At 42.5% G+C, this 23,490-nt stretch overlaps 1 protein-coding gene across 2 annotated transcripts in view; it reads left to right on the plus strand.

Moving 5' to 3' along the window:
- Window positions 1-3,583: 3,583 nt before the first annotated feature.
- CDHR1 (cadherin related family member 1) overlaps window positions 3,584-23,490 on the plus strand; it is an 85,952-nt gene continuing 66,045 nt past the window's right edge. Inside the window, exons 1-5 of one of the 2 annotated variants that reach the window (XM_061634312.1) lie at window positions 3,584-3,731; window positions 4,464-4,559; window positions 14,965-15,110; window positions 20,938-20,988; window positions 22,538-22,627. In XM_061634312.1, coding sequence (XP_061490296.1) covers window positions 3,671-3,731; window positions 4,464-4,559; window positions 14,965-15,110; window positions 20,938-20,988; window positions 22,538-22,627 — 444 coding nt within the window. In that variant the 5' untranslated portion in view covers window positions 3,584-3,670. Of the gene's footprint in view, window positions 3,732-4,463; window positions 4,560-12,873; window positions 12,931-14,964; window positions 15,111-20,937; window positions 20,989-22,537; window positions 22,628-23,490 lie in introns of those variants that run through there. The other variant, XM_061634313.1, reaches the window with a different exon arrangement.

Raw genomic sequence — 23,490 nt, forward strand, 5'->3', positions numbered from 1 at the left:
TGACTTGAAGGCAGTCCATTTCCATTTCTAAACATGATTGCACAGAAATAAATCCCATTGAACTCAAAAAGTATACAAATGATCAAACCCACCTCCCTTCTCCTCCCTCCTATCCCCTCCCTCTTGCCCCTTCCCTCCCCCTTCCTCTGCCCCTCTCTCCCAATCCCCATCCCCTTCCAATCAACTGCTTCCTCTCCCCCCTCCCCATGGTCAGTTTTACCTATCTTAAGCATGATTGTACGGAAGTAAATACCATTGAACCCTATAAGCATGCAAATGATCAAACCTGCCCTCCCCCTTCCTTTGCCTCCTTCCAATATGCTCCTTCCCTTTCCCCCTCCCCCTCCTCCCCTATGGTCAGGTTTTCCTAGCCTAACCATGATTGCATAGGAGTAAATCCCATTGAACTCAATAAGCATGCAAATGATCAGACCTGTTTTCCCCTCCTTCCCCTCTTCCTTCCTCCTCCCCTGCCCATTCCAGCCCTCCCTTCCTCCCCCCCGGTCAGTTTTACCTATCCTAAACATGATTGCACAGGAATAAATCACACTGAACTCAATGAACATGCAAATAATCAAACCTGTCCTTCTCCCCTCCCCCTCCTGCCTGCTCCCATCGCAGGCCTCCCCTCTGCCTTTCCTCCCCTCCCTCCTCCTCCCCTCCCCATCCCCTGTGGTCAGTTTCACCTATCCTAACATGACTGCAGGGGCATAAATCCCACTGAACTCAATAAGCGTGCAAATGATCAATCCATTCTCAGCAATCTTGGACAGGATCCCATTTCTTACCTCCCGGATTAAAAAGCAGGGAAATTCTTCCAAGCTACACAGCAAGTGGACTGGACCATGAAAGACCAACCCAAATTGTGTTAGTATTTTGACAAATTTGTAGGGCAGTACAATATTTCAGAGAGGAGTTCAGGTCTCCTGCTCCCCTGGTGCATTCACTATAGCTGCCCAATTTTCCTGCTTTTTAAAGTTTGATAGAAATATCTGTTGGCTATAGCTATGTTCTTAAACCGCAAGGTTTTTTGCCTATTAGTGAATATATATTTTACCTCAAGTACCGTGAGGATAGGAAATTACAGCTCCAGATCCTCCATACACTGGGGAACAGGACTCCAAACCATGACGGGGGAGCAATCTGAGCTCTTCTCCACTACACATCTAACTTTCTGTATGAGGTAGGACCTCTGTATGATTGACCATTCACACAGAAGCCCCTCCTCTCACAGGAAGTTATTTGTGAGGGGAAGAGGAGGAACTCAAGATGTTATTTCACCATGCTGTTATAGCACTATCCATTAGCAAACAGGTACAGATCATTATGTTTGCACTAGGTAACAGCCTGATCATTTGACAGGTGGTGTAAGATGGATGGGTGGGTGGGTGGATGGGTGGATGGATGGAGCCCTTTTCTTCTCCCACCCCTTCTCACTTTCTTTTCAGCTAAATTTTAAATTACTTCAATTGTATGAATGGCTTTAAAAAATTAAATAGCAGGTATGGGGAGGGGGAATCTAGATCAGGACCCTAGCATGGGGGATTGTGGGGAATTTAACCCTTTGCCCCTTACTATGGTTCTGATCCAAAGTGGGCATCTTTGCACTGGAAGAAAAGTTTCCATTTTACCAATGGTGGGGGGTTCAATCCAGATCGTGACCACAGCAGAAGGCAAAGGGAAGTAGCCCTACCTATCCCCATGTAAGGATCCAGATTCTAATTGGAGGCAATGAGTTACTTTGGGGGTGCATACATAGCAATGATCTACTTGTTCTGCTCATAAATAAGGAAGGACTGAAATGCTACCTGTGTTGTTACTATAGACCCCCCCCTTGTCATGCATAAACAAGATGTTTTTGTTAGAGTAACGGTATGAGAATGGGGATATGCATTCAAACATACATCAGAGTATGCATGCTATTCACAACAATGTAGCATCAATATATGGTATACTACTAGACGTGTGTTTATTTTTTTAAAAAATAAGAACAAGGTATTGGCGATGAGTCAGGAGATAGTTGTTCCATCAGAAACCATTATAAGAACATAATAATTTTCTTGATGTCCATCTAGTCCAGTGTTCTATGTCCAACAGCAGTCAGTTTGTTGCTCCTGAAAGCTCACCAGTAGGTCATGAAGATGATGACCCCCCTTTTTTTGTTTATTCCCAGGACCTATTCAAAAAGTCTCTAAACATGAAGGATCCATTTAGCTGTTACAGCAAACAGCCATTGATAGACTTATCCCTCCATAAAACAGAGTGGTATGTACTGTGGAGAAAATGGTGTCCAATGTAGTTGCTTTGGGAAAGGCCGGTGGACCTGTGTAAATACTTTGGTAGGCAGCTTGAGTGGTTGAAATCTTTTCCGAGGTGGGAGAGACAACTGTGTGTTACTGAAACCTCTCTGAAAGAGACTTTTGGGCAGGCAGGTTTATTCTTTATGAATGCACAATGTTTTGTCCATTCACCCATACCTCCTAGCCTTTGTGCCATTGGGTACAAACTCTGATGACCATTCTAATTGCATGGGTATTGGTCACTAGCTTGGACTTGAGATCACCAATTTGAGATCACTTTATCCTGGCTCTAGTCCAACATTTAATATCTGTCTTATGAACAGGGGAAGAGACAAAGGAGGATTCAATTACTGTCAGAGACACACACTTTTAACATTCTATATATAGGGAGGAATGCTTATCAGTCCCATTAAATGGATTTTTAAGTAATGTCTTGTTGGGTTATTGTATTAATCCAAATTTGGAAAGCCCCATTTAAGGCTCCAGTCCCACTGAACTCAGTTTGACATTTCTGATCACAGAATGGGGCTTATTCAATCATTTATGAAGCCATTTTTTAAAAACTAGAGGTACAAATTCTGGTGACAAGTACTTTCAGTATAGTTTTAGCCCTTGATTTAATGAATTCTATTATTTTAATAATATTATTATTTTACTTTTTAAAAAGCAGTTTTAATTCTATCAGACTAAAATTGAAATGAGAAATAAAAGCCCCGTTTTTAAAGGCTGTCTATATTGGTTACAACATTTGTTGACTTTTCAATGAAGTATTAAAAACTTAATATAAAGTCAGTCTTGAAAATATAATAAAATCTTTCTCCAGATAAATGAACACTTGATTGGCTTTTCTTCATTCAATTTTACATCTATATTTCATGCAATGATTTCCTGACTATGAAAATGTTTAATCAGTAAATAAACATGAAGTTGATTTACTTTTGAGAGGGTTTCAAGGAAGATAAAACTGCCCTTCCTTTCATTTCTGGAAATAAGAAAAGTGAAATTAGAAAAAGGAGAAAAATATTTAAAAAACCCGTTTTACCTTGTCTTTTCTGGATCTGGAGAATGTTTTATTGAGTGATGTGAATACAGCACGCAACAATAACAGCCCCAGCAGAGAGTGATGCTGGTTCCTCCAAACTCTGTCTCAGAAATGAGTCCCAGAGCTCCCTGCAAAATAATTGGTCTAATTAGGTGGAAGGAAGGAGCGCATTTAAATTCCTCAGAAATTAAGACGTGTCATCCACTTAACATCTGCTCTTGCCTCTCCCTGCTGCACAGGTCTGAAGGACACTTGCTGCTGGCTCTTTGGGGGCCATATTTTCACCCCACCCTCATACTAAGAAGAAACTGACCCTCACTTTGGTGGGATGAAGCGAGCATGGCATCTTCTCCCATCTTTATTCCTCAGTTTGATGCATGTTTGCCTAGGTAAGTACAACAAATCTCTCGGCTCCTTAAGAAATACTAGGACAGCAGCATATGCCTAAGCTTTGTTGGTAATCCTTCATAATGTGGCCTTGCAAATGTTTCTTGATAACTGTCTACATAAATTTTACTTGCTGGCTGCTATTCCTTTCTCCCCTCCTGCTGATTGTATTGTTTGCAGCTTCAATTAGGCTGTTATTGATTCTTGATCTGTAATTAGCATGACAACTAATTTGTTATTTTTATTTTCTTTGAACTTTGCTGTTCTCTTGCAGCAAGTAAGTATTTCATTACAGCTTCTTGGTAGGCATCCATGAAAATAAAAATGTATTGGATAGCTTACATAGGGATTGCGTGGAGGTTGAGGATGTACATTTTGCAGTTAGTGAGCTTTCTGTGAAGGTTAATTCAACAAGCAGAATACTTCAGAATGTCTGGTGTAGGTCCTAGTTAATTCCTGTTCTGTGTGTTTCTCTCTCTCTCTCTGTGTGTGTGTATCTATATCTATATGCATAGCTATTTGCATTGTTAACAAGATAGTACAGGGTCCCTTTAATATGCCCATGAACTTTCTAAAATGTGGATGAGATCCATTAGCATAATTGGATATATTGTGCACTCAGATTATTCCCATGGGGGTTGATCTTTGCTTTGTACTCAGAGGGTAGAGAATTAATCTGGTTGTGATCTACAGAATGCTTTTCTTCTGAGTTCTGTTTTCTTTTCAACTTGCAGCTCAGGCAAATTACGCCCCCTATTTCTTTGACAATGGAGCCAGGAGCACTAATGGAAACATGGCGCTCCTCAACCTTTCAGAAGACACACCTGTGGGTCAGTCTTACAATATAGTACATATATTTAAAACATGAATGCTGAAACTTGTTTTTATTGTTAAAACTAAAAAAAAAGGTCACCATCATATTTGTAGAGATTATGTGCTCTAAGGTCTTCTTAGCTTTGAACTTGATACAATTATTGATAAATTAAATTAGGAAAGTGGATTCTTGGTGTAAGAGTTATTTGTGTGTGTTCAAGTACATGCACATACCTTATTTCAGCTGTAGTTTTGCACCACGAATGGTGCCACACAGCGAGATCAGTGGGGCCTGGATGAGCGCTGCAGTGCAAGTGTTGGTGAGCATCCAGATGTGAACTTGTATTTGCATTGGCTCTGCATGCCTAAGCTTGTTTCTGGATTTTCTCTGCTGAAATGAGTTATCATCTATCTAGCTATCTAATATGGCTCACATGTAACAGTCAAAGAAATTAATACAGGGCAGGAGCATTACACTTAAATAGGTCAAAGGGCCAAGCTTCCTTCCAGTAGGTGTCTACACACAGTTTTTTTAAACAGAAATTGCCAGTTTGTCAGGGAACCAGAGGTTCTTTTAAAAATTCCCTCACCGCTCAACCCTCATGTGCTACCCTTCCACAACTTGCCTGCCCAAATTGCTTTACCAATGCCACTGTTGCCACAGATCAGTGGCTTCCCCATCCCAGCTTGAGCACTCCTCAGCAATTTTGAAACACCGCTGTCTGAAGCCTCCTTCCCACATTCACCTACCTGCTTGCCCTCCAAAATTCTCCTTTCATGAGCACATCTCTGCATTTCCTAGGCAGCTGGACAACCTCCCTTTTTTCCTGCATTGTGTTGCAAACCATTCCAACAAAGGGTAATAAACAGAGCTTGGAAGATTACTTTTAAAAAGTAATAAATTACAGTTACAATTGCTTGGCCCAAAAAAGTAATTACCGTTACAATTACAATTGCTCTGAAAGTAACTGATTACTTTACTTTTTCTCAAAAATAATCACTACAAATACATTTCAGTTACTTTTTTAAAAAAACTCCTACAAGGTGCTGGCCTTGGCTGCTGCACATCTAAGAAGCCTAAAACAATATTAAAAATAAACACACACACACAGGGGGTAGTAGAATAAAAAAAATTATCCATAAGATTAACATAATGGCATAACAGAATCTCACATCCCCCCAAGCAATGAAGATACCCCAACTCTTGAAATCAAATTTTACACTTAAAATGCTTTTATAATATGTTTCTGTTATGTCTCAAAAGAACAAGATGCTCAAAGAGCATGTCAGACAAGGAATGTCTTTTTACAGTCATTACGTTGCCACCAGTACTGAACAGGCGTTCTACTGCGGCGCTTGAAGGCATGCCCGTGTTGTGCTGCAAAAAACACTGCAGCACACGTGGAAAGCCATGGAGTGATGACACTTCCCTGCTGGGAGACCTCAGGTACCTCACCAGTTCCTCCTCAGCAGTGTCCACTGCTGACTTCTTGCCCTGGGGCAGAAAGTTAAAGAAGTCATCTGCTAAGTCATCTCCTTCCTGGTCTTTATCTGAAGACTGATCACTGTCCTCATTAAGTACACCCATCTTTATTTCAGCTTTCAGCAAGGCTTCCATTGTGTATCCAAGAAAGAGAGAGGATATGTTAACACATATATGTTAGGAAACCATCATCTGCTCTTCATTTCCTGATGCTTGTCATGTCCCCTGGTTCAGGGTCCAGCCTGAGCCTGTGGATGATGACATGGAAGGTAGGAAGGTGACCAAGTCACCACACTCATGGGGCAGCACAGCAGACCCTTAAGGATTACCTGCAGCAACCCAAGGTTGTGATGAGGAGCCCCAGGAAGAAAAGGCCCAGCCCCTGCCTACCACCTTAAGCCCTCTGATGCCTCCCTTGAGACAACATTTCCCTTGGAGTAATCCACCCAAAGGGCTTCCCTAATGTTCTTACTTGTTGGTATGGGTGGTGGCCTGACACGATTCCAACCAATCTAGTTTGAAGCGAGGGTGTAGGCAGGCTGCCAGAAGAAGCCTCTTGTCCTCCCAGATAGCTGCAAACCGCTTTCTTAGGGCTTCGCACACACCTCTCAGCAGCTGAAAACAGTATGTGTACCTCTCAGGTTTGTTTTCCAGTCCTTCTAACTTGCGCTCCAGATTGCAGAGCATTGGTAGCAAATACCCCATGAACATGCCGTTCTCCCGTTGCAGGATATCTAGGGACTGGGCTAGTGGCTCCATAATCTCTGTGTATTCCTGTACCACTTCAATCTCAGCAGCTGTGATCCTGGACAAGGAGCTGCGGTCCATTATGGATTTTTAGTGGCACAGTTGATAGGAGCTCATGTAGTTGCTTCAACGCATCAAAGGTGGAATTCCACCTGGTCTTATTCGGTACCTTCAGATACACACCACATTGCTCATGGATATACTCAGCAATCTGGGCTGAGTGGTTCTGCTTGGACCACAACTTGTTGCACTCTCCCATCAAGGAACGAAACTGTTTCTTGAAAGGACCAAGAAGACTACTTTTGGAGGAGTCAGAAAGCATGGCCTCTACGTCTTGTGTTGCCACAAGGTTGAGGGTGTGGCTAGCACATCTCTGGTGTGGTGGTAAAACAAAATCCTCTCCTGAGTCTGCAGCTTCTTCCTCTGCCTCAGGTCCTGTGTCCAGGATCTCACAGATAGGCACAAACTCCACCTCAGCCTCCTCCTCCTCCTCCTGGTTATCACCATCATCGTCACTGGTGCCTGCAGCTTCCACTGGTTCTTTGGCCATGAAAACTCTGAACGCTTTCACAAAGTTGGAGCCATTGTCTGTAGTAGTGCACATAACTTTGTTGTGGATCCTGTACTGCACATGTACATCATGCAGTGCTTTTGAAAGGACATCGTATGTACGGCGCCCCTTCAGACACTTACAAGCCAAGGCCTCGACCTCACGTTTCAGGGTAGTTGGGTTGATCCAGTGGGCTGTTACCCCAAAGTAACTCTTCTTGCCATTGGTCCAACAATCTGCAGTGGTTGCTATATATGCCACAGCACCCATTCGGTTTGCAAGAGTTTCTCTCATGTGGCATGCTCTCTTCTCAATTCTGTCTCTCAGAGTCTTGGCACATATGATGGTGAGATCTTTGGGGAGTTCAATGCGAACCAGATTAATGAATGATGGTTTGTCCACAGTCTGAAGTGGTAATGTCTCCTCTACAATGAAATCAATGATTCTCCTGCTGAGATTGCTCTGGGTGACAGGCTCCCTGCCAGATCCCTCTCAAGGGTTGTCTGCTGCTGCTTCAGCATTTTGGGAGGAGGGGTGTCATGCATTGGTTCAGGAAGGCCACGTCTCCTTGCCTTTATTGCTTCTTCAATTGCTCTCAGCTTCTCAGGGTGTGCCCTCTGAGGAAGAAGAACAAAGCATGAATCCAAGAAAAAATGGAAGAGGAACTTCACAATTTAAACATAAATAGACAATGGACACTCTTTGAGGACCAGCATGACAAAGGCTTACCTCAAAATGTTTCTTTACATTGGATGAGGAGGAAACAGCTGATCTCAGATTTTTGATCCTTGGAAGGCAGTAATTGCATCGTACAACAGCATTTTTCCCACTCTGGCTCACAAATGTACAAGCTTTCTCAAAGCCAAACCATGGTACTTGCTGTTCTGCAGATGTGGCTGTGGGCAACTGGCACTGCTTCATGCCCTCCTCCTCCTCGTGCACAGGGCCTCCTTTCTGAACCTCACTTTCTAGTTTTGCCTCCTCAGGATCAACAAGCTATGACTCAAGTGGCCGCACTAACTGACTGCTGCTCTCAGCAGCAAAACCTGCAACAGACGTCTCTGTAATAAACAAGAGATAATGCTCCTATATGGGTGAACTTCAGCTGTGATGTGCCCCCATCTCTTCCCCATGCTGCAAGATCCCCCAGTCAGAGTGGAAGTAAGCAGGTCGATAGCACAATTAAAAGAGATCCTATTTGCATCATTTTTGCTCACTAAATAACCCTGCCTGGGCCAGTCTAACCTACTATCTCACAGGGTTGTTGCGAGAACAAAATGAGACTAGGGTTCAAATCCCCACATAGCCATGAAGCTCACTGGGTGACCTTGGGCCAGTCACTGCCTCTCAGCCTCATGAAAACCCTATTCATAGGGTCACCATAAGTTGGAATCAACTTGAAGGCGGTACACATATTTTTTATTTTGAAGATGATGATTATGATAATAAATATGCAGCATTTCAAATTAATTCTGTATGAGAAGCATTCCATGCCAAGCTTGGAAAACCAAGGATGAGGTATAAAATGTAGACAAAAATACTTTTGACAAAATGCCGTTTATCTTTTATATCTATATCTATAATTAGCAATACAGCTGAATGATGTATGTAAAGTATTTTTTCTTTCCCTTTTCTTTTTTATTAAGATTTTAGTACTACTGCTAAAGTTCTGATGAAAGAATAAAGCACTCATTAGCCAAATTCAAATGATTAGAACACATCACATAAATTCCACTGAAGCTGGAGTTTTTGCCATAGAAAATGAAAAAAACATATAACCTATGATAGCCCAATAGACAATCAGAACTAATATAAAACCCTATTGCTTCTCATTTGCAAATCTTGCAAGATCTAAGGTAACTCTAGATCATGTGAGTTCAGGTGATGCATGTTATGTACATTTGTATAGATATTAGCAGAGATTGTCAACAGTCTATGATGCTTGTGTGTGCCAATGTGTGTGTTTGTGGCAGGCTTTTACTCTGCACTGAGATCACTGAGACGTAAGACTTAGTAAAATAAGAAAAGCTATTTCATTTATAGAAATACATCATAGATAGGAAAGGCATACCTAGTTCTAAGTAACTAACTTGGAGGCGCAACACCCAGGTTTGGGAGTTGCCCTCACTGCCCCTTCTTCATGTGTACTGGAGAGTGACAGAATAGGGCTAGAAGCAAATAGAAAGCAAAAATGGAAAGTAGGGTAACATCTAAAGAAATACTCCCCTTTACATCTCTCCTTTCTTTCTTTCTGTATATATATATATTTATATATATATAAAGTATCTTTTAAAATTGTTCTTTTCAATTCACTCTTGAATGAACATCATACCTAGGGCAGATCCACACCATTCCTTTAAAGCACATTCAACACCCATTTGAAGCACATGAATCCCACCACAGAATAATGGGAACTGAAGTTTGTTAAGAGTTGTGAGAACTATAACTGTGAGGGGGAAATGACACTTCCCAGAATTCTTTAGGGGAAGTCATGCGCTTTAAATGTGAGTTGGATGTGCTTTACACATATTGTGTGAATCCGCTTAATAAATTTTGCCTGCATGTAAATTGTTTTAATTAATTTTTCAAAATGGAAATAAGCTATAAAGTGTAGTGGGTGACCATGGGCTACTCACCATTTCTCAGCCTATCTGCCCCTCAGGATGAAAACAATGGAGAACCATGACTACCCTAAGGCATACTTAAAATGAAAAGGAAGTATTGTACAACCATAGTATGCAATTGGATACTTATAGGGACACAGCATGACAAAACTGGGTGGAAGTAATGAGTGGGATACCACAGGGCTCGGTCCTGGGCCCAGTGCTCTTCAACATTTTTATTAACTACTTGGATGAGGAGGTACAGAGCATGCTTACCAAATTTGCAGATGATACAAAATTGGGGGGCATAGCTAATACCGTGGAAGACAGAAAGAAAATTCAAAGGGACCTTGATAGGCTGGAGCATTGGGCTGAAAACAACAGAATGAAATTCAACAGGGATAAATGCAAAGTTCTACACTTAGGAAAAAGAAACCAAATGCACAGTTATAAGATGGGGGATACTTGGCTCAGCAGTCTGACATGCAAGAAGGATCTTGGAATTGTTGTTGATCACAAGCTGAATATGAGCCAACATTGTGATGTGGCTGCAAAAAAAGGCAAATGCTATATCAGGCTGCATTAACAGAAGTATAGTTTCCAAATCATGTGAAGTATTACTTCCCCTCTATTCAGCACTGGTTAGGCCTCATCTTGAGTGCTGTGTCCAGTTCTCGTCTCTGCACTTCAAAAAGGATGCAGACAAACTGGAACAGGTTCAAAAGAGGGCAACAAGGATGATCAGGGGACTGGAAACAATGCCCTATGAGGAGAGACTGAAGGAACTGGGCATATTTAACCTGGAGAAGAGAAGACTGAGGGGAGATATGATAGCACTCTTCAAGTACTTGAAAGGTTGCCACACAGAGGAGGGCCGGGATCTCTTCTCGATGATCCCAGAGTGCGGGACACAGAATAATGGGCTCAAGTTGCAAGAAGCCAGATTTCGACTGGACATCAGGAAAAGCTTCCTAACTGTTAGAGCCATACAACAATGGAACTAATTACTAGAGAGGTAGTGGGATATCCGACACTGGAGGCATTCAAGAGGCAGCTGGACAGCCATCTGTTGGGAATGCTTTGATTTGGATTCCTGCATTGAGCAGGCGGTTGGACTTGATGGCCTTATAGGCCCCTTCCAACTCTACTATTCTATGATTCTATGAAAATATTTATATAAGCATGACTATCAAATATGTTTATTTATATAACCTGTAAAGATATGTATAGTGCAATCCTATGTTTGTTTACTCAGAAGCAAGTCCCAATGTATTCAATGGGGCTTACTCAACCAGGGAAAACTGCAGCCTCAAGTGATAAGGAACTTGTTCTTTTAACAAGTCCTTTAAGTTGAGAGCTTATCCCAGTCTGCGTCTGTGTTGAAATTGCTTTTTAATATGTTTTTAAACTTTTTCTTAAAAAAAATGTTTTTAAAGCTTTTAAAAATGTTTTTAAAGATGTTTTGTTTTAATATATTTTAAAGTCTGTTTTTATGATTTTTAAAGTGTTTTTAGAGCTTTTGTTTGCCGCCCTGGACTCCTACTGGGAGGAAGGGCAGCATATAAATCAAATAATAAATAAATAAAAATAAATAAATAAACTTCATTCATTTTTTTAAAAAAAAAACAAGTCTGCGCTATGTTTACTCACAAGTCCCATTAATTTACAGCACAATCCTAACCATGTCTACTCAAAAGCAAGTCCTAATGGAGTTCAATGGGGTTTACTCCAGGTACATGCTTTACTCCCAGAAATGGCTTTACTCCCAGAAAAGCAGATATTGGATTAAATACTTTCATATTTCATAGCCCAGGGTCTGACTCTTGGACAGAAGAGGAAAAAAAACATTAAGCCATATTACTTACGCAAACTGTAAAAATCTCAAAGCCACCATATTCTGACGTTCAGCCTAGGCATGCCTGGATCAACAAGTCACAACTCTGGCGTCATTGGCTACAATCATGAAAGGGCGGGGTTACAGCCAGAGCTTTGAAAAGTTACTTTTTTAAACTACAACTCCCATCAGCCCCAGCCAGCATGGCCACTGGATTGGGCTGATGGGAGTTGTAGCTAGAGCATGGATCTGTTTAAAAAAAAGTTGTGCGGGGGGCGGTTGACATTTTGGTGTATATCTCGGGAATTAGACCACCTAGAAACTTACTTTTTTTAAAATTGAAGCTGAGAGTCTGGAGAGTAAGGGGTGGTAGCCAGAGAGCCGGAGCCCCCCCCCAAAACCAGAGACTCCAGCCGAAAACACACACACTGGGGCACACACAGAGACACACACACACACAAATCATTGTCACTCACCTCCACAGCTCTTCGCCATTCTGCTGCTGCCTTCTCCTCCGTTGTTGTCCTTGCCCTGGCTTTTTCCTCCGGCGTCCATTTTTTCCTCTCAGAGTCAGACACTAGCAGCCCCCCTGCCTATTCACCTCTTCCCTCGTCCCTCCTAACACAGATCACGAGGGAAGAGAGAGTCTGCGCAGAGGTCCAATCAGTGTGAGGCACATGTCTTGTGTTAACCAATCACAGCCAGGAGCTGACTTCCCCTTGTTCCCGCCCCCAAGTAACGTCCAACCTAACATGGAAACGTTAAAGTTGCAGCTGAAAAGTAGGGAAATTACTAGTCATTCCGTTACTTGCCAAATGTAATGGAATTACCCACTCGTTATCTAAAATTGTAACTAATTACAAGTAACTCGTTAAAAATAACGAGTTACTTCCAAGCTCTGGCAATAAACTAGTGAGAGAGTCACCTGGCTGCCAAGGCAACACAAATATTATCCATCCACCTCACTCATCATAGTAAGCACAATGTTTGCTTTCAGTAATAATGTTATGTAGCCAATTCTGATTGGCTACATAGTAGTGTGACATCATTTCATTTTATGTGATCCTTGATTGGCTAGTGTCATGCAACGAGAGAAGAAAAATGGTGACGGATGGAGTAGAAAGGTCAATCATCATCATGGCTGTGAACAGCCACAGAAGAAATGAAAAAGGTACATTAGGGAGCTTGTGGGTATGTTTCACCCCACAACTCCCCTCCCACTTCATTCCATACTTTCTGTGGGTTATACTTGGGCTTATTCCAACCTATGTCTAAGGTGCAGAGATATAGACTAGTGGTTTAGCTCTTTGCCGTCTGTATCTGGGGTCATAGCGGTAATCATGCCGTAGGAAACCATTATTTCTTTTCCATCAGTTTATAAATCTCTTAAAAGCAGTGATTTAAAAAATATAATAAATGAAGGTTACATTTTTGAGTGCTGGTATCACAATATTGCCATGATGCTTAGAATAATGAGCCTTAAAGACAGTAATTTTCAGACATTTGATACCTGGGGAAGTTGGTTTTGTTTTTTTCTAGATTAAAATTGGAGACACATTTCATTCTTAAACTAAGTATCTATTTTCACTCAATCAGCTCCCACAACAATGGGCAGATGCCCTTTTTGCAACAGTGGGACTGCAGAGTTAATCTGACTTTGCCTTTATTTATAAGTCTTGCCCAAAATGGTTCCCCACATTTCAGTGTTTTGTTTGGGGGGGAGTAAAATGTGGGGGTGAAACTTTGCAGGGGTAGGGCAGTCCCATCAATGACAATCACAATTCCCTGCCCTATATACAGACACACACAATTTCCCCACAGAGCAGTGCTACATTATGACATATCATTGCTCTGTGGGAGAACTCTGAGGAGAAAATGGCAGACACCAGGATAGGTGCTGATCCTGCCTCCATCGGTGAGACAAATTCCATCATCATCACAGCCACTGAGCCCCCCCCTCCCAGGCTGCCAGTTTCCCATTAGTATGGTACTCCCTGTTTTTCCTTTCTACCTGCCCAGTTTCTACTTTTTTCTTAGGCATTTCCTCCAAATCTTTACTACCCCCATTGTAGCCCCCTAATATATTGGTTGTGTAGGTAGATTTGTGCCAATATTAACTTTCACCAGTTATGTGCGCACTAATGGCAATGGACACAGGGAAATGCTTCTTCTGTTTGTCTCCCTCACACACCCCTTGAAGACTGCTGTGTTTGCTTCTCTTTCCATTTGTTTGTGCCCACAAAGATAAGACTTTATTGTAATTCACTTTTCTTTTCAGCAAGAGGAGGCAGAAATGCCAAAGATAGATTTTTAATTGGTGTTAATTCTGTGCTGGGAAGTGTTCCCAGGGTGTTAATGATATGGAGAGTTTGTGCTGAGAAGGGTGTAAAAATTATCAGCACGACATTGAGTCTGATCTGGAAGAGAAACCATAAAGCCCTCCAATTTTAGTGCTCTATTAACATTCTGACATTCACACAAGCAGTGAAGCATCAGATGATATTCAGGATACTGGCTTGGTAGAGAGGAGGCAGGAAAGAAGAGTGGGTTCTTTTGGTGCATGTTTGGATGATGCCCTTACTCTCCAAAAGAGGGTGAGGATCATGTTCTCAGCTGTGAGCCATTTCTCAATGCACTGCTTTCAGAAGAGAAGAGTCCCTTGAACATGCCAGAGGTAAAATATTTCCATTCATGCAAGACTTGGATGAAATTTGTAAATAATCTGCCAGATTTTTGCAATAATCCACCAATAAATTTACAAATTTATTAATTTATTAATTTGTAAATAATCTGCCAGTTCTCAGCCACTGAGAACCAGCAGGGATTGTGCCTCCTCCTTCACCCCCAGTTTGCCCCTGCAATGTTTTTTTCCCCATTCCTGTGGGTAGGAAACAGATGCCAGGTCCCCCAAATCACTTCCATGCATTCTCCATGGAATTAATTGTTCTATTATGGAAGCAGGAAACAAGATGATGTGGGGATAACATTAGGAGTGGGTCCAAAAGGGCTGTCTCACAAAAGATTAACTAGTAAGAAGTCTCACTTAATTAAAAAAAAGTTATAACAATATCATAGCAGCTGTTGCTGCCTTGAGCTCCTTCGGGAGGGAAGTTGGGATATACATTCAACAAATAATAATAATAATCCTCTGAAAGTAAAATCTTCCAGAATTTCCTACAAGGTGTCCAAATTTTATCTCTTTCAGGTTCACATGTATATACATTAAATGGAACTGATCCAGAAGGTGATCCGGTAACCTACGGCATGACCTTTGAAGCAGGGTCAAGAAACTGCTTTGCTGTTGATGAAAACTATGGAAACGTTACACTGATTGAGGAGCTTGACCGTGAGGTACAACACAACAAAGCAGCAATCTATTTGCCCTACTAGGATCAATTTCAGATGGTTGTTTACATGGCAACTGTCCTTTCACTGAGGTGGAAACCCTCTGTCTGGGCTGTAGCACTTAACACCTCAAAGGTACCTGTGGTATAAAATAGTTTAGCCCAGACACAGGTTTATTGCCTGCAGTGAAACCGTGGGCCATATCTATCAGTCATAGGATGATTGCTTATATTGTTCATTAATTTTAATAGCCAAATGAGTACATCTAGTGTAAGTTCCAGTGGTGGCTAGTGGCTCTGTGTCAGTGGGGCAGCGGAATTGGCTCCAGGTTTTAGCCTGAACTTTTAAGGAGCTGTCCAAGGTTCTGAAACCTATTCCTACAATAGGTCCAGCACCTTAGACAGCTCCTTGAAAAATTCAGACTAAAACCCAGATGAGTAAGAGAATTATAGCTGTGACAAATAACTATTATTTTTTTGTAATTGTCTTACTTTTAACATTTTTAAGTGTAATTTGACAGTTTGGATTATTTGGGTCTATTGCAAACTGCCTAAGATTTGTACAGAATAGTTGGGATATAATGTTCCACATAAATAATCATCCCCAAAATTAAATATATAATCAGGCCCAGTGCTAGCACATGGCCAGGTTGGGCACTGGCCCAAGGGCCCATGAGCTCACACAGGACCCCAGGGGAGCCTCCCGAGATAAGTGCAAGCCAGCAGTGGAGAAGGGAAGCAGTGGGCAGTGGCACAGATAAGCCCCAGCCAGCTCCACAGCAATAGAGTCTGTCCTGCTCAGCTGCGCCAGTGAAGACAAGCGGCAGGCCAGTTGCTAAGGAGCAGCCTGTCCTGTCCTGAGCTTCAGGCATAGGAGGAGGGGTGGAGCTTACTGACCTGTGGCGGCAGAAGCGAAGCAATGCTGAGGGGAGGAAGGGTCTATTGTAATGTCTGCTCAGAAGAAAGCCCTGTTGAATTCAGAAGGGCTTCCTCCCAGGTAAGTGCAGTTAGAACTGCAGCCTAAGAGTGAGATGTGGAGCTTGGAAGAAAGGTAAGAAGGCTTTCCTGGCTTTCTTAGGTTGCAATCCAATAACGTCTATTCAGAAGTAAGCTCCATTGTGTTCAATGGCACTTACTCCCACGTAAGAATGCATTGGATTGCAACTTTACATACATAATAATTATTGCCTACCGACCCCCTCATTCCTTTTGCCCCACTGATCCGATAGTGGCACTGTGTGTGTGTGTGTGCGTGCATGTGCATGCGTGCACATGCGTGCATGCATGCAAGTTAAGACCTTCCCTCACCTTTTACAGGCAAGCTTCCATTGTTCAGATCCGTAGGGAGCTTTTGTATATGAATCCCCTCATTCCCTCTCTTCCCCTCCTCCATCTCTCTACCACCCCATTTGTAGCTGGGAAGCTCCTATTATTATTATTTATTTATATCCAGGTTTTTCTATAAGGAGCTCAAAGATAGTTCTTCCCCTCATCAACACCCCTATGAGGTAGGTTAGACTGAGAGACAGTTACTGGCCCAAGGTCACGCAGTGAGCTTCATGGCTGAGCAGGGATTTGAAACCAGGTCTGGCAGGAGGTCCTAATTATCATGTCTCTCTTTAACTTGGAAACATGCACATTAGTAATGCCTGATAGTAACATGGCACATTCAGAGACTTATAGTCTGTCCCTAGAAAGGGCACTTTTTCAGTCCTTCATACAAAGCACTATATTAGTAGTACTAATAGCATTAAATTTCCACCAGTGCTGTGTGTTTATTCTGCACTACATGTCAAAGGTGATTCCTCTTATTGAAAAATGAAATGGCCTGCTTTCAAGTTGATTCCGACTTATGGAGACTATGAATAGGGCTTTCATGGTAAGTGGTATTCAGAGGGGGTTAACCATTGCCTTCCTCTGAGGCTGAGAGGCAGTGACTGGCCCAAGGTCTCCCAGTGAGCTTCATGGCTGTGTGGGGAATTGAACCCTGGTCTCCCAGGTCATAGTCCAGCACCTTAACCACTACACCACACTGGCTCTCAATTCCTCTTATTAGACTTATTAATTAATTAATTTATTATTTTATTTATATCCTGCCCTTCCTCTCAGCAGGAGCCCAGGGCAGCAAACAAAAGCACTAAAAGCACTTTAAAATCATAAAAACAGACTTAAAACAAACATCTTTTAAAAAGCTTTCAAAACTACTTTTTTTAAAAAAAAAAAAGGTTAAAAACATGTGTAAATATATAAAGAAGGTTTAAAAACATATTAAAAAGCAATTCCAACACAGACGCAGACTGGGATAAGTATCAACTTAAAAGACTTGTTGAAAGAGGAAGGTCTTCAATAGGAGCCGAAAAGATAAGAGAGATGGTGCCTGTCTAATATTTAAGGGGAGGGAATTCCACAGGGTAGGTGCCGCCACACTAAAGGTCCGTTTCCTATATTGTGCAGAACGAACCTCCTGATAATATGGTATCTGCAGGAGCCCCTCACCTGCAGAGCGCAGTGATCGACTGGGTATATAAGGGGTAAGACGGTCTTTCAGGTATCCCGGTCCCAAGCCGTACAGGGCTTTGTACACCAAAACCAGAACCTTGAACTTGGCCTGGCAGCAAATGGGCAGCCAGTGCAATTCTTTAAGCAGCGGGGTAACATATTGGTGATACCCTGCCCCAGTGAGCAGTCTTGCTGCCGCATTTTGTATCAGCTGCACCTTCTGGACCAGCTTCAAGGGCTACAGAGAGCACATTACAGTAATCCAGACTGGAGGTTACCAGTGAGTGGACAACAGCAGTAAGGCTATCCCAGTTCAGAAATGGCTGCAGCTGTTGTACCAGCCAAAGCTGGTCAAAGGCACTCCTAGCCACTGAGGTCACCTGGGCTTCTAGTGACAAAGATAGACCCAGGAGCAACCCCAGACTACAGACCTGCTCTTTCAGAAGGAGTACGACCCCATCCAAAGCAGGCAACTGACCAATTATCCAAACTCGGGAACCACCAACCCACAGCACCTCCGTCTTGCTAGGATTCAGAATCAGTTTATTGGCCCTCATCCAGCCCACCACCAAGTCCAGGCAGTGGTCCAGGGCTTGCATGGCCTCTCCCGATTCAGATGTTACAGAGAAATAGAGCTGGGTATCATCAGCATACTACTGACACCTCGCCCCAAAGTTCCTGATGACCACTCCCAAGGGCTTCATATAGATGTTAAACAGCATGGGGGGAAAGATGGTACCTTGTGGCACCCCATAGCACAACTGCCAGGGGGCCGGAAGACAATTACCCAATGCTGTTCTCTAAAAATGACCTTGGAGATAGGATCGAAACCACTCTAAAACAGTGCCTCCAATACTCATCTCATCAAGTCGGCCCAAGGATACCATGGTGAATGGTATCAAAAGCTGCTGGAAGATCAAGTAAGAGTAACAGGGTCACACTCCCCCTGTCCTTCTCCTGATAAAGGTCATCAACCAATGCCGATTCAGTCCCATAACCAGGCCTGAACCCAGACTGGAATGGGTCAAGATAATCTGTTTCATCCAAGAGTACTTGCAATTGCGGCGCCACAACCCTCCCTTAGAAGGGGGTATTTGCGACTGGTTGGTAATTGTTGCAAACCAATGGGTCCAGGATGGGCTTTTTCAGAAATGGTCAGATCACCGCCTCTTTCAGGGCAGCTAGAACCACTCCCTCCCACAATGATGCATTGACTACACCCTGGATCCACTTGGTCAAATCCCCTCTGCAAGCTTTAATAAGCCAAGAAGGGCAAGGCTCAAGAGGACACATTGCTGGCTGCATCATCGCAAGCATCTTGTCTATGTCATCAGGCTGCATCAACTGAAACTGTTCCCAAGAAGTTGCAGCAGACATTCACAATTCATAGTGGGCCTCTGAAGGGTCTAAAACTCCATTTTCTGGGTTGATGTCAACAGACCCCTGACAATACGGAAAAGCTCCACTGGATGGCTACTTGAGGATGCGATGGAGGCAGAGAAGTGGGACTTCTTTGCCGCCCTCACCACCACACAGTAGGCATGGTTATGATGTTTACTCATGCCTGATCAGCCTCACAGCACGTCTTTTGCCACTTGCGCTCTAGCCATCGTCCAGCCTGTTTCATTGCCCTTAGCTCACTGGTGTACCAAGGTGCAAACTGGGCTCCACAATGCCAGAGAGGGTGCTCGGGGGAAAACGTGTCAACAGCCCAATGCGCCTCTCTGTTCCACAGCATGACAAGGGCTTCAACAGGGTCACCTGCTCTATCTACTGGGAACTCCCCCAGGGCATTCAGGAATCCAATGGATTCCATTAGTCTCCAGGGGCATTATGTGGGCTTCTGATGGACTGAGGCATGCTAGAGTATTGTGTTGCATCTGCGTTTATATGAGTCTACAGTATCTGAAAGTATGCATGTAAGCCCTGTGATGTGGAAGTATCCTTCAGTGTCATTTTTGTACACTATGCACCCTTCTTAACGTATAAGTGAATTGAAGCTGAATTCGTGTGAATGCCTTTGTTTTTTGAGGAATTGAATTTTAACTTTTAAAAAACAGTATTAGAATAGCCTTTCATCTTCTGTTATGTCTTTGGCGTGCCCTAGTACTCTGATATAACAGTGCCATGTGGCAATAAGGGGTTCTAAGATTAATTCTCGAATGCCTCCTAATATCTCAGGACAGTTGAGTAAGTTGTGAGTGCAGGGAAAGGGCAACTGCAGCATCTGCCTTGCATGCAGAAGGTCCCTCAGGTTCAGTCCCCAATGGCATCTCCAGGTAGGACCTTCTGGGAGATACTCCTGCCTGATACTCTGAGAGCTGCAGCCAGTCAGTGTTGATAGTACTTGACTAGGTGAACCAATGGTTTGACTCCGTATAAGGCAGCTTCCTATGTGAGTAGAAAATTCTGGTGGGGAATTGAAAAGTACATTTTTCAAATATCTTTGTAAATGACAGAAAAGGATGGATTCAATCTCCCTACACACCCTTTTTTGTCTGTGAAAGTATTAGAATAGAGAAGTCAACAGAAAAGGTGAAAAAGTACACTAGATGGAAGATCCCAGGCTCTGATACTATTCATATAATCTGTCTATCATTAACATAGTAAACCAGAATAAATTCTTTGGAGCTGAGGCCTACAAAATAGGCAAATTTACCCCAACAAATTAAAATAGAAATATTAAAATATTAAATTAAATTTTTATTTTACAATAGGGGGTGGCAATATTGGTGAAGATTTGTTTTCTTTGAAAGGGGTGCGGCCACAAGGGTGGAGGAATGTTTGAGGAGGAAAGGGAGAGAACAAGGGCTCAGTGATACCCTGTGCCCGAGGGCCCCAGAAACCTGGAGCCGCCCCTGTATATAATATTAGTAACCATAATCATGCCCACAAAAAAATAAGAGAGGTGTTTCTAAAAAGTCCATAGACTTAGGACATACTCTATATATTAGGAAAGTTACTCCAGAAACCAATGTTCTCAATAGTCAATGTGCAGTCCTGTGAATATTTTCTCAGAATTAATTACTACTGAATTCAATGGGGCTTACTCCCTAAGAACTGTGCACAGGATCCTGTACATGCTTGCCTAGGAGTGAGCCCAACTGAACTCTGTAGGTCTTACATTTGAGTGGACATCCCTCAGATAGAGTTGTTAATATGTTTCCTGAGAATTTGTTCTTCAGACTTATATGATATTTATTTAGCCACCTAAAACTTTATCATATATAAAGCAAGCAAAGGTTTCAGAAATGTTTTATTTGTATGCTTTTAAAAATGGGAGTCTTAGATTCCACCACTCCTGCTATGAATAACTCTTTTACTTACTGTTTTAGAGAGAAGATGAGATTGAAGTTGTTGTCAGCATCTCAGATGGTTTAAATACAGTAAGTATTCCACTAGAAAAGGGACTTTCTCATTGCAGCCTGTTCATGTCATATATCACATAATGAAAAATGGTGCAGTTGCAATCCTCTAGCTGCCAAACCAATTCCTTGGATACCTATTTGCAAGTGACAGATGTGTAATATGATGAATTGCTCCTAGGTTCTTTGGTCTATCTATGTTAAATCAGGACCAGTCTTAGGAAACCCATTTATCGGGACACAAGCCCAGTGCTCTTACCTGCCCTTCATACCTGTCTCATCCAGGTCTTTGGAACTCACTCACTCAGAAATGGGCATGGCCAAGAATCCAAGAGTGATTTGGCACATCTGTATCTATCTCGTAAGTAGGTGTGGATAGATAAATTATTTCCACAATAAGATTTTATTGGGCATAAATTATAGACATACCCGCCTCCAAATGAGTGAATGTGCAGAGCTGTTGTTGGTGAACAGAAATGCCAACCAGGACTGGGGTTGTTAGCCTACTCTGGATGGGGCTGTACTCCCTATGAAGGAGCAGGTTCATCGTCTGGAAGTCCTCCTGGATCTGGCCTTGCTGCTAGACGATCAGGTAGTGGTGGTGGCCAGGGGGGCTTTCACTCAGCTTCTGCTGTTACCCCAGCTGCAACCCTGTCTTGGACTCTCAGGTCTGACCACCCTCATCCAAACCCTAGGCACCTCATGTTTGGAAGAGTGTAATGTGCTCTGTGTGGGGCTGCCTTTGAAGACTATGTAGAAGCTCCAGCTGGTTCAAAATGTGGCTGCCAGGATGTTAACTAGAAAGACCCGTTTTGAGCACATTGCGCCTGTGCTAAAAGAGCTACATGGGCTCCCAGTTGGCTTCTGAGTACAAAGTGCTGTTTTTGACCTTTAAAACCCTAAACAGTTTGGGACCTAGGTATTTGACTGCCCACTTTTCCCCTCATTAGTCATGCCCATTGCACAAGAGCCAAGGAAGAGGGCCTGTTGTGAGTGCCTACTATATCTGAAGCCTAATTTGCAAATACTTGCAACAGAGCCTTCTCTGTTGTGGCCCCTAGACTTTGGAATACCCTCCCTTGTGATGTATGATTAACCCTTTCTCTTCCCGTTGTTAGACTGCTGCTGAAGACTCACCTTCTTATGCAAGCATTTGGTTAAATTTCTACCCTTTATGCCATCATACTGATGTTTTTAAGGATTTGTTTATTTTTTGTATGTTTTTTTATATTTTAAAATCTTTGTATGGTTCTTATGTATGCTTTGTATTTTTAAATCTACGTAATCCGCCTCAGGACCCACATTCCAGGTGAAAGGCAGATGATGATGATAAATTATTATTTTTAATGTTCATAGGCATTCTCTCATCATATTCTACTTTCTTTAATCAGGGTATTATGGACCCAAGCCACTTTCAAAAGAATGTTTAGTGTCACTGTCTTAGTATAGCTTAGCTCTCTGTAATATTTTCTATTTTTATAGTTCTTCAAATTGTTGACATTAGGGTTAAGATCCAATCAAGCTTTGAATTCACTTTGCCTGGCTAAAATTTCATCATGTTCAATTTCAGGTAGCTGAGAAGGTCAGAATCCTTGTAACAGATGCGAACGATGAGAGTCCAGAATTTATCAACACACCTTACATACTCCAAGTCCTAGAGGTTGGTGAAACTTATTTAGCCCTTTTGGTAAAAGTGAATAGAGAGAAAATTGGGCAGGGATACCCCATGATATGGCTGTAAGACCAGCACAAATTGTGCAGTGAGCCCAACTCGCTCCTTTTGTGGTGAGCTTCAAGTAAGGTTAACATACATATGACACACATATGTGGGTTTCTGATGGGCTAGATCAGGAGTTCCCAAACTTCTGGTCTACCCTTTGGAACTGGCAAATTTCCAAAGAAAATGGGTCCTGATCCCTGGGCTTAGGAACAAGGAATCTGAACACTGGCAGACATAGTATTTAGAGAGAAGTCACAGCAGGTTTTTTGCTTGTAGTTTGAGCCCAGCTTTGCAACTTTGCATGATATTATGAAGTCACTCCTTGCCTTAAGAAAAGGTGGGGTAAAAGCTACAAGCTGTTTTCTGGATTGGGAAGCAGCATTTGGTGATGTTACAGGGGCTAGCCTATCAGTTACATCTGTCCACAATCAGCATCTCCAGGAAACTGGCAAAAACAGTTTTCAGAGACAGAAAAAGTAAGTTTGTTCTGATCATTGTAAAAGTGTATCTGAAACTATTCCCACTGCTTTATAGATGCTGCATCTGTCAAATGTTATATCACTTTTTACCCTGACTTTTCCAGGGACGCTTCACAAGCTTCAGATTGTACCCTTCAGTGTTCAGTGAAGAGCAAAAACAGCTCACTTCGGGACATATTCTTAATTCTGTGTCCCTCGTTGTTGCTGCTATCTCTTTGGGGGGGGGAGGGAGAATAAACTTTGTTTTATTTCCCTTTCTATCCCCAAACAGTCTCTCATTGTTCCCCTCTCTTTTATTTTCTCGAACTCATCGCTTTCCCATTA

The sequence above is a fragment of the Rhineura floridana genome, chromosome 7 (genome assembly GCF_030035675.1).
Source record: "Rhineura floridana isolate rRhiFlo1 chromosome 7, rRhiFlo1.hap2, whole genome shotgun sequence".
Classification (NCBI taxonomy): Eukaryota; Metazoa; Chordata; class Lepidosauria; order Squamata; family Rhineuridae; genus Rhineura; species Rhineura floridana.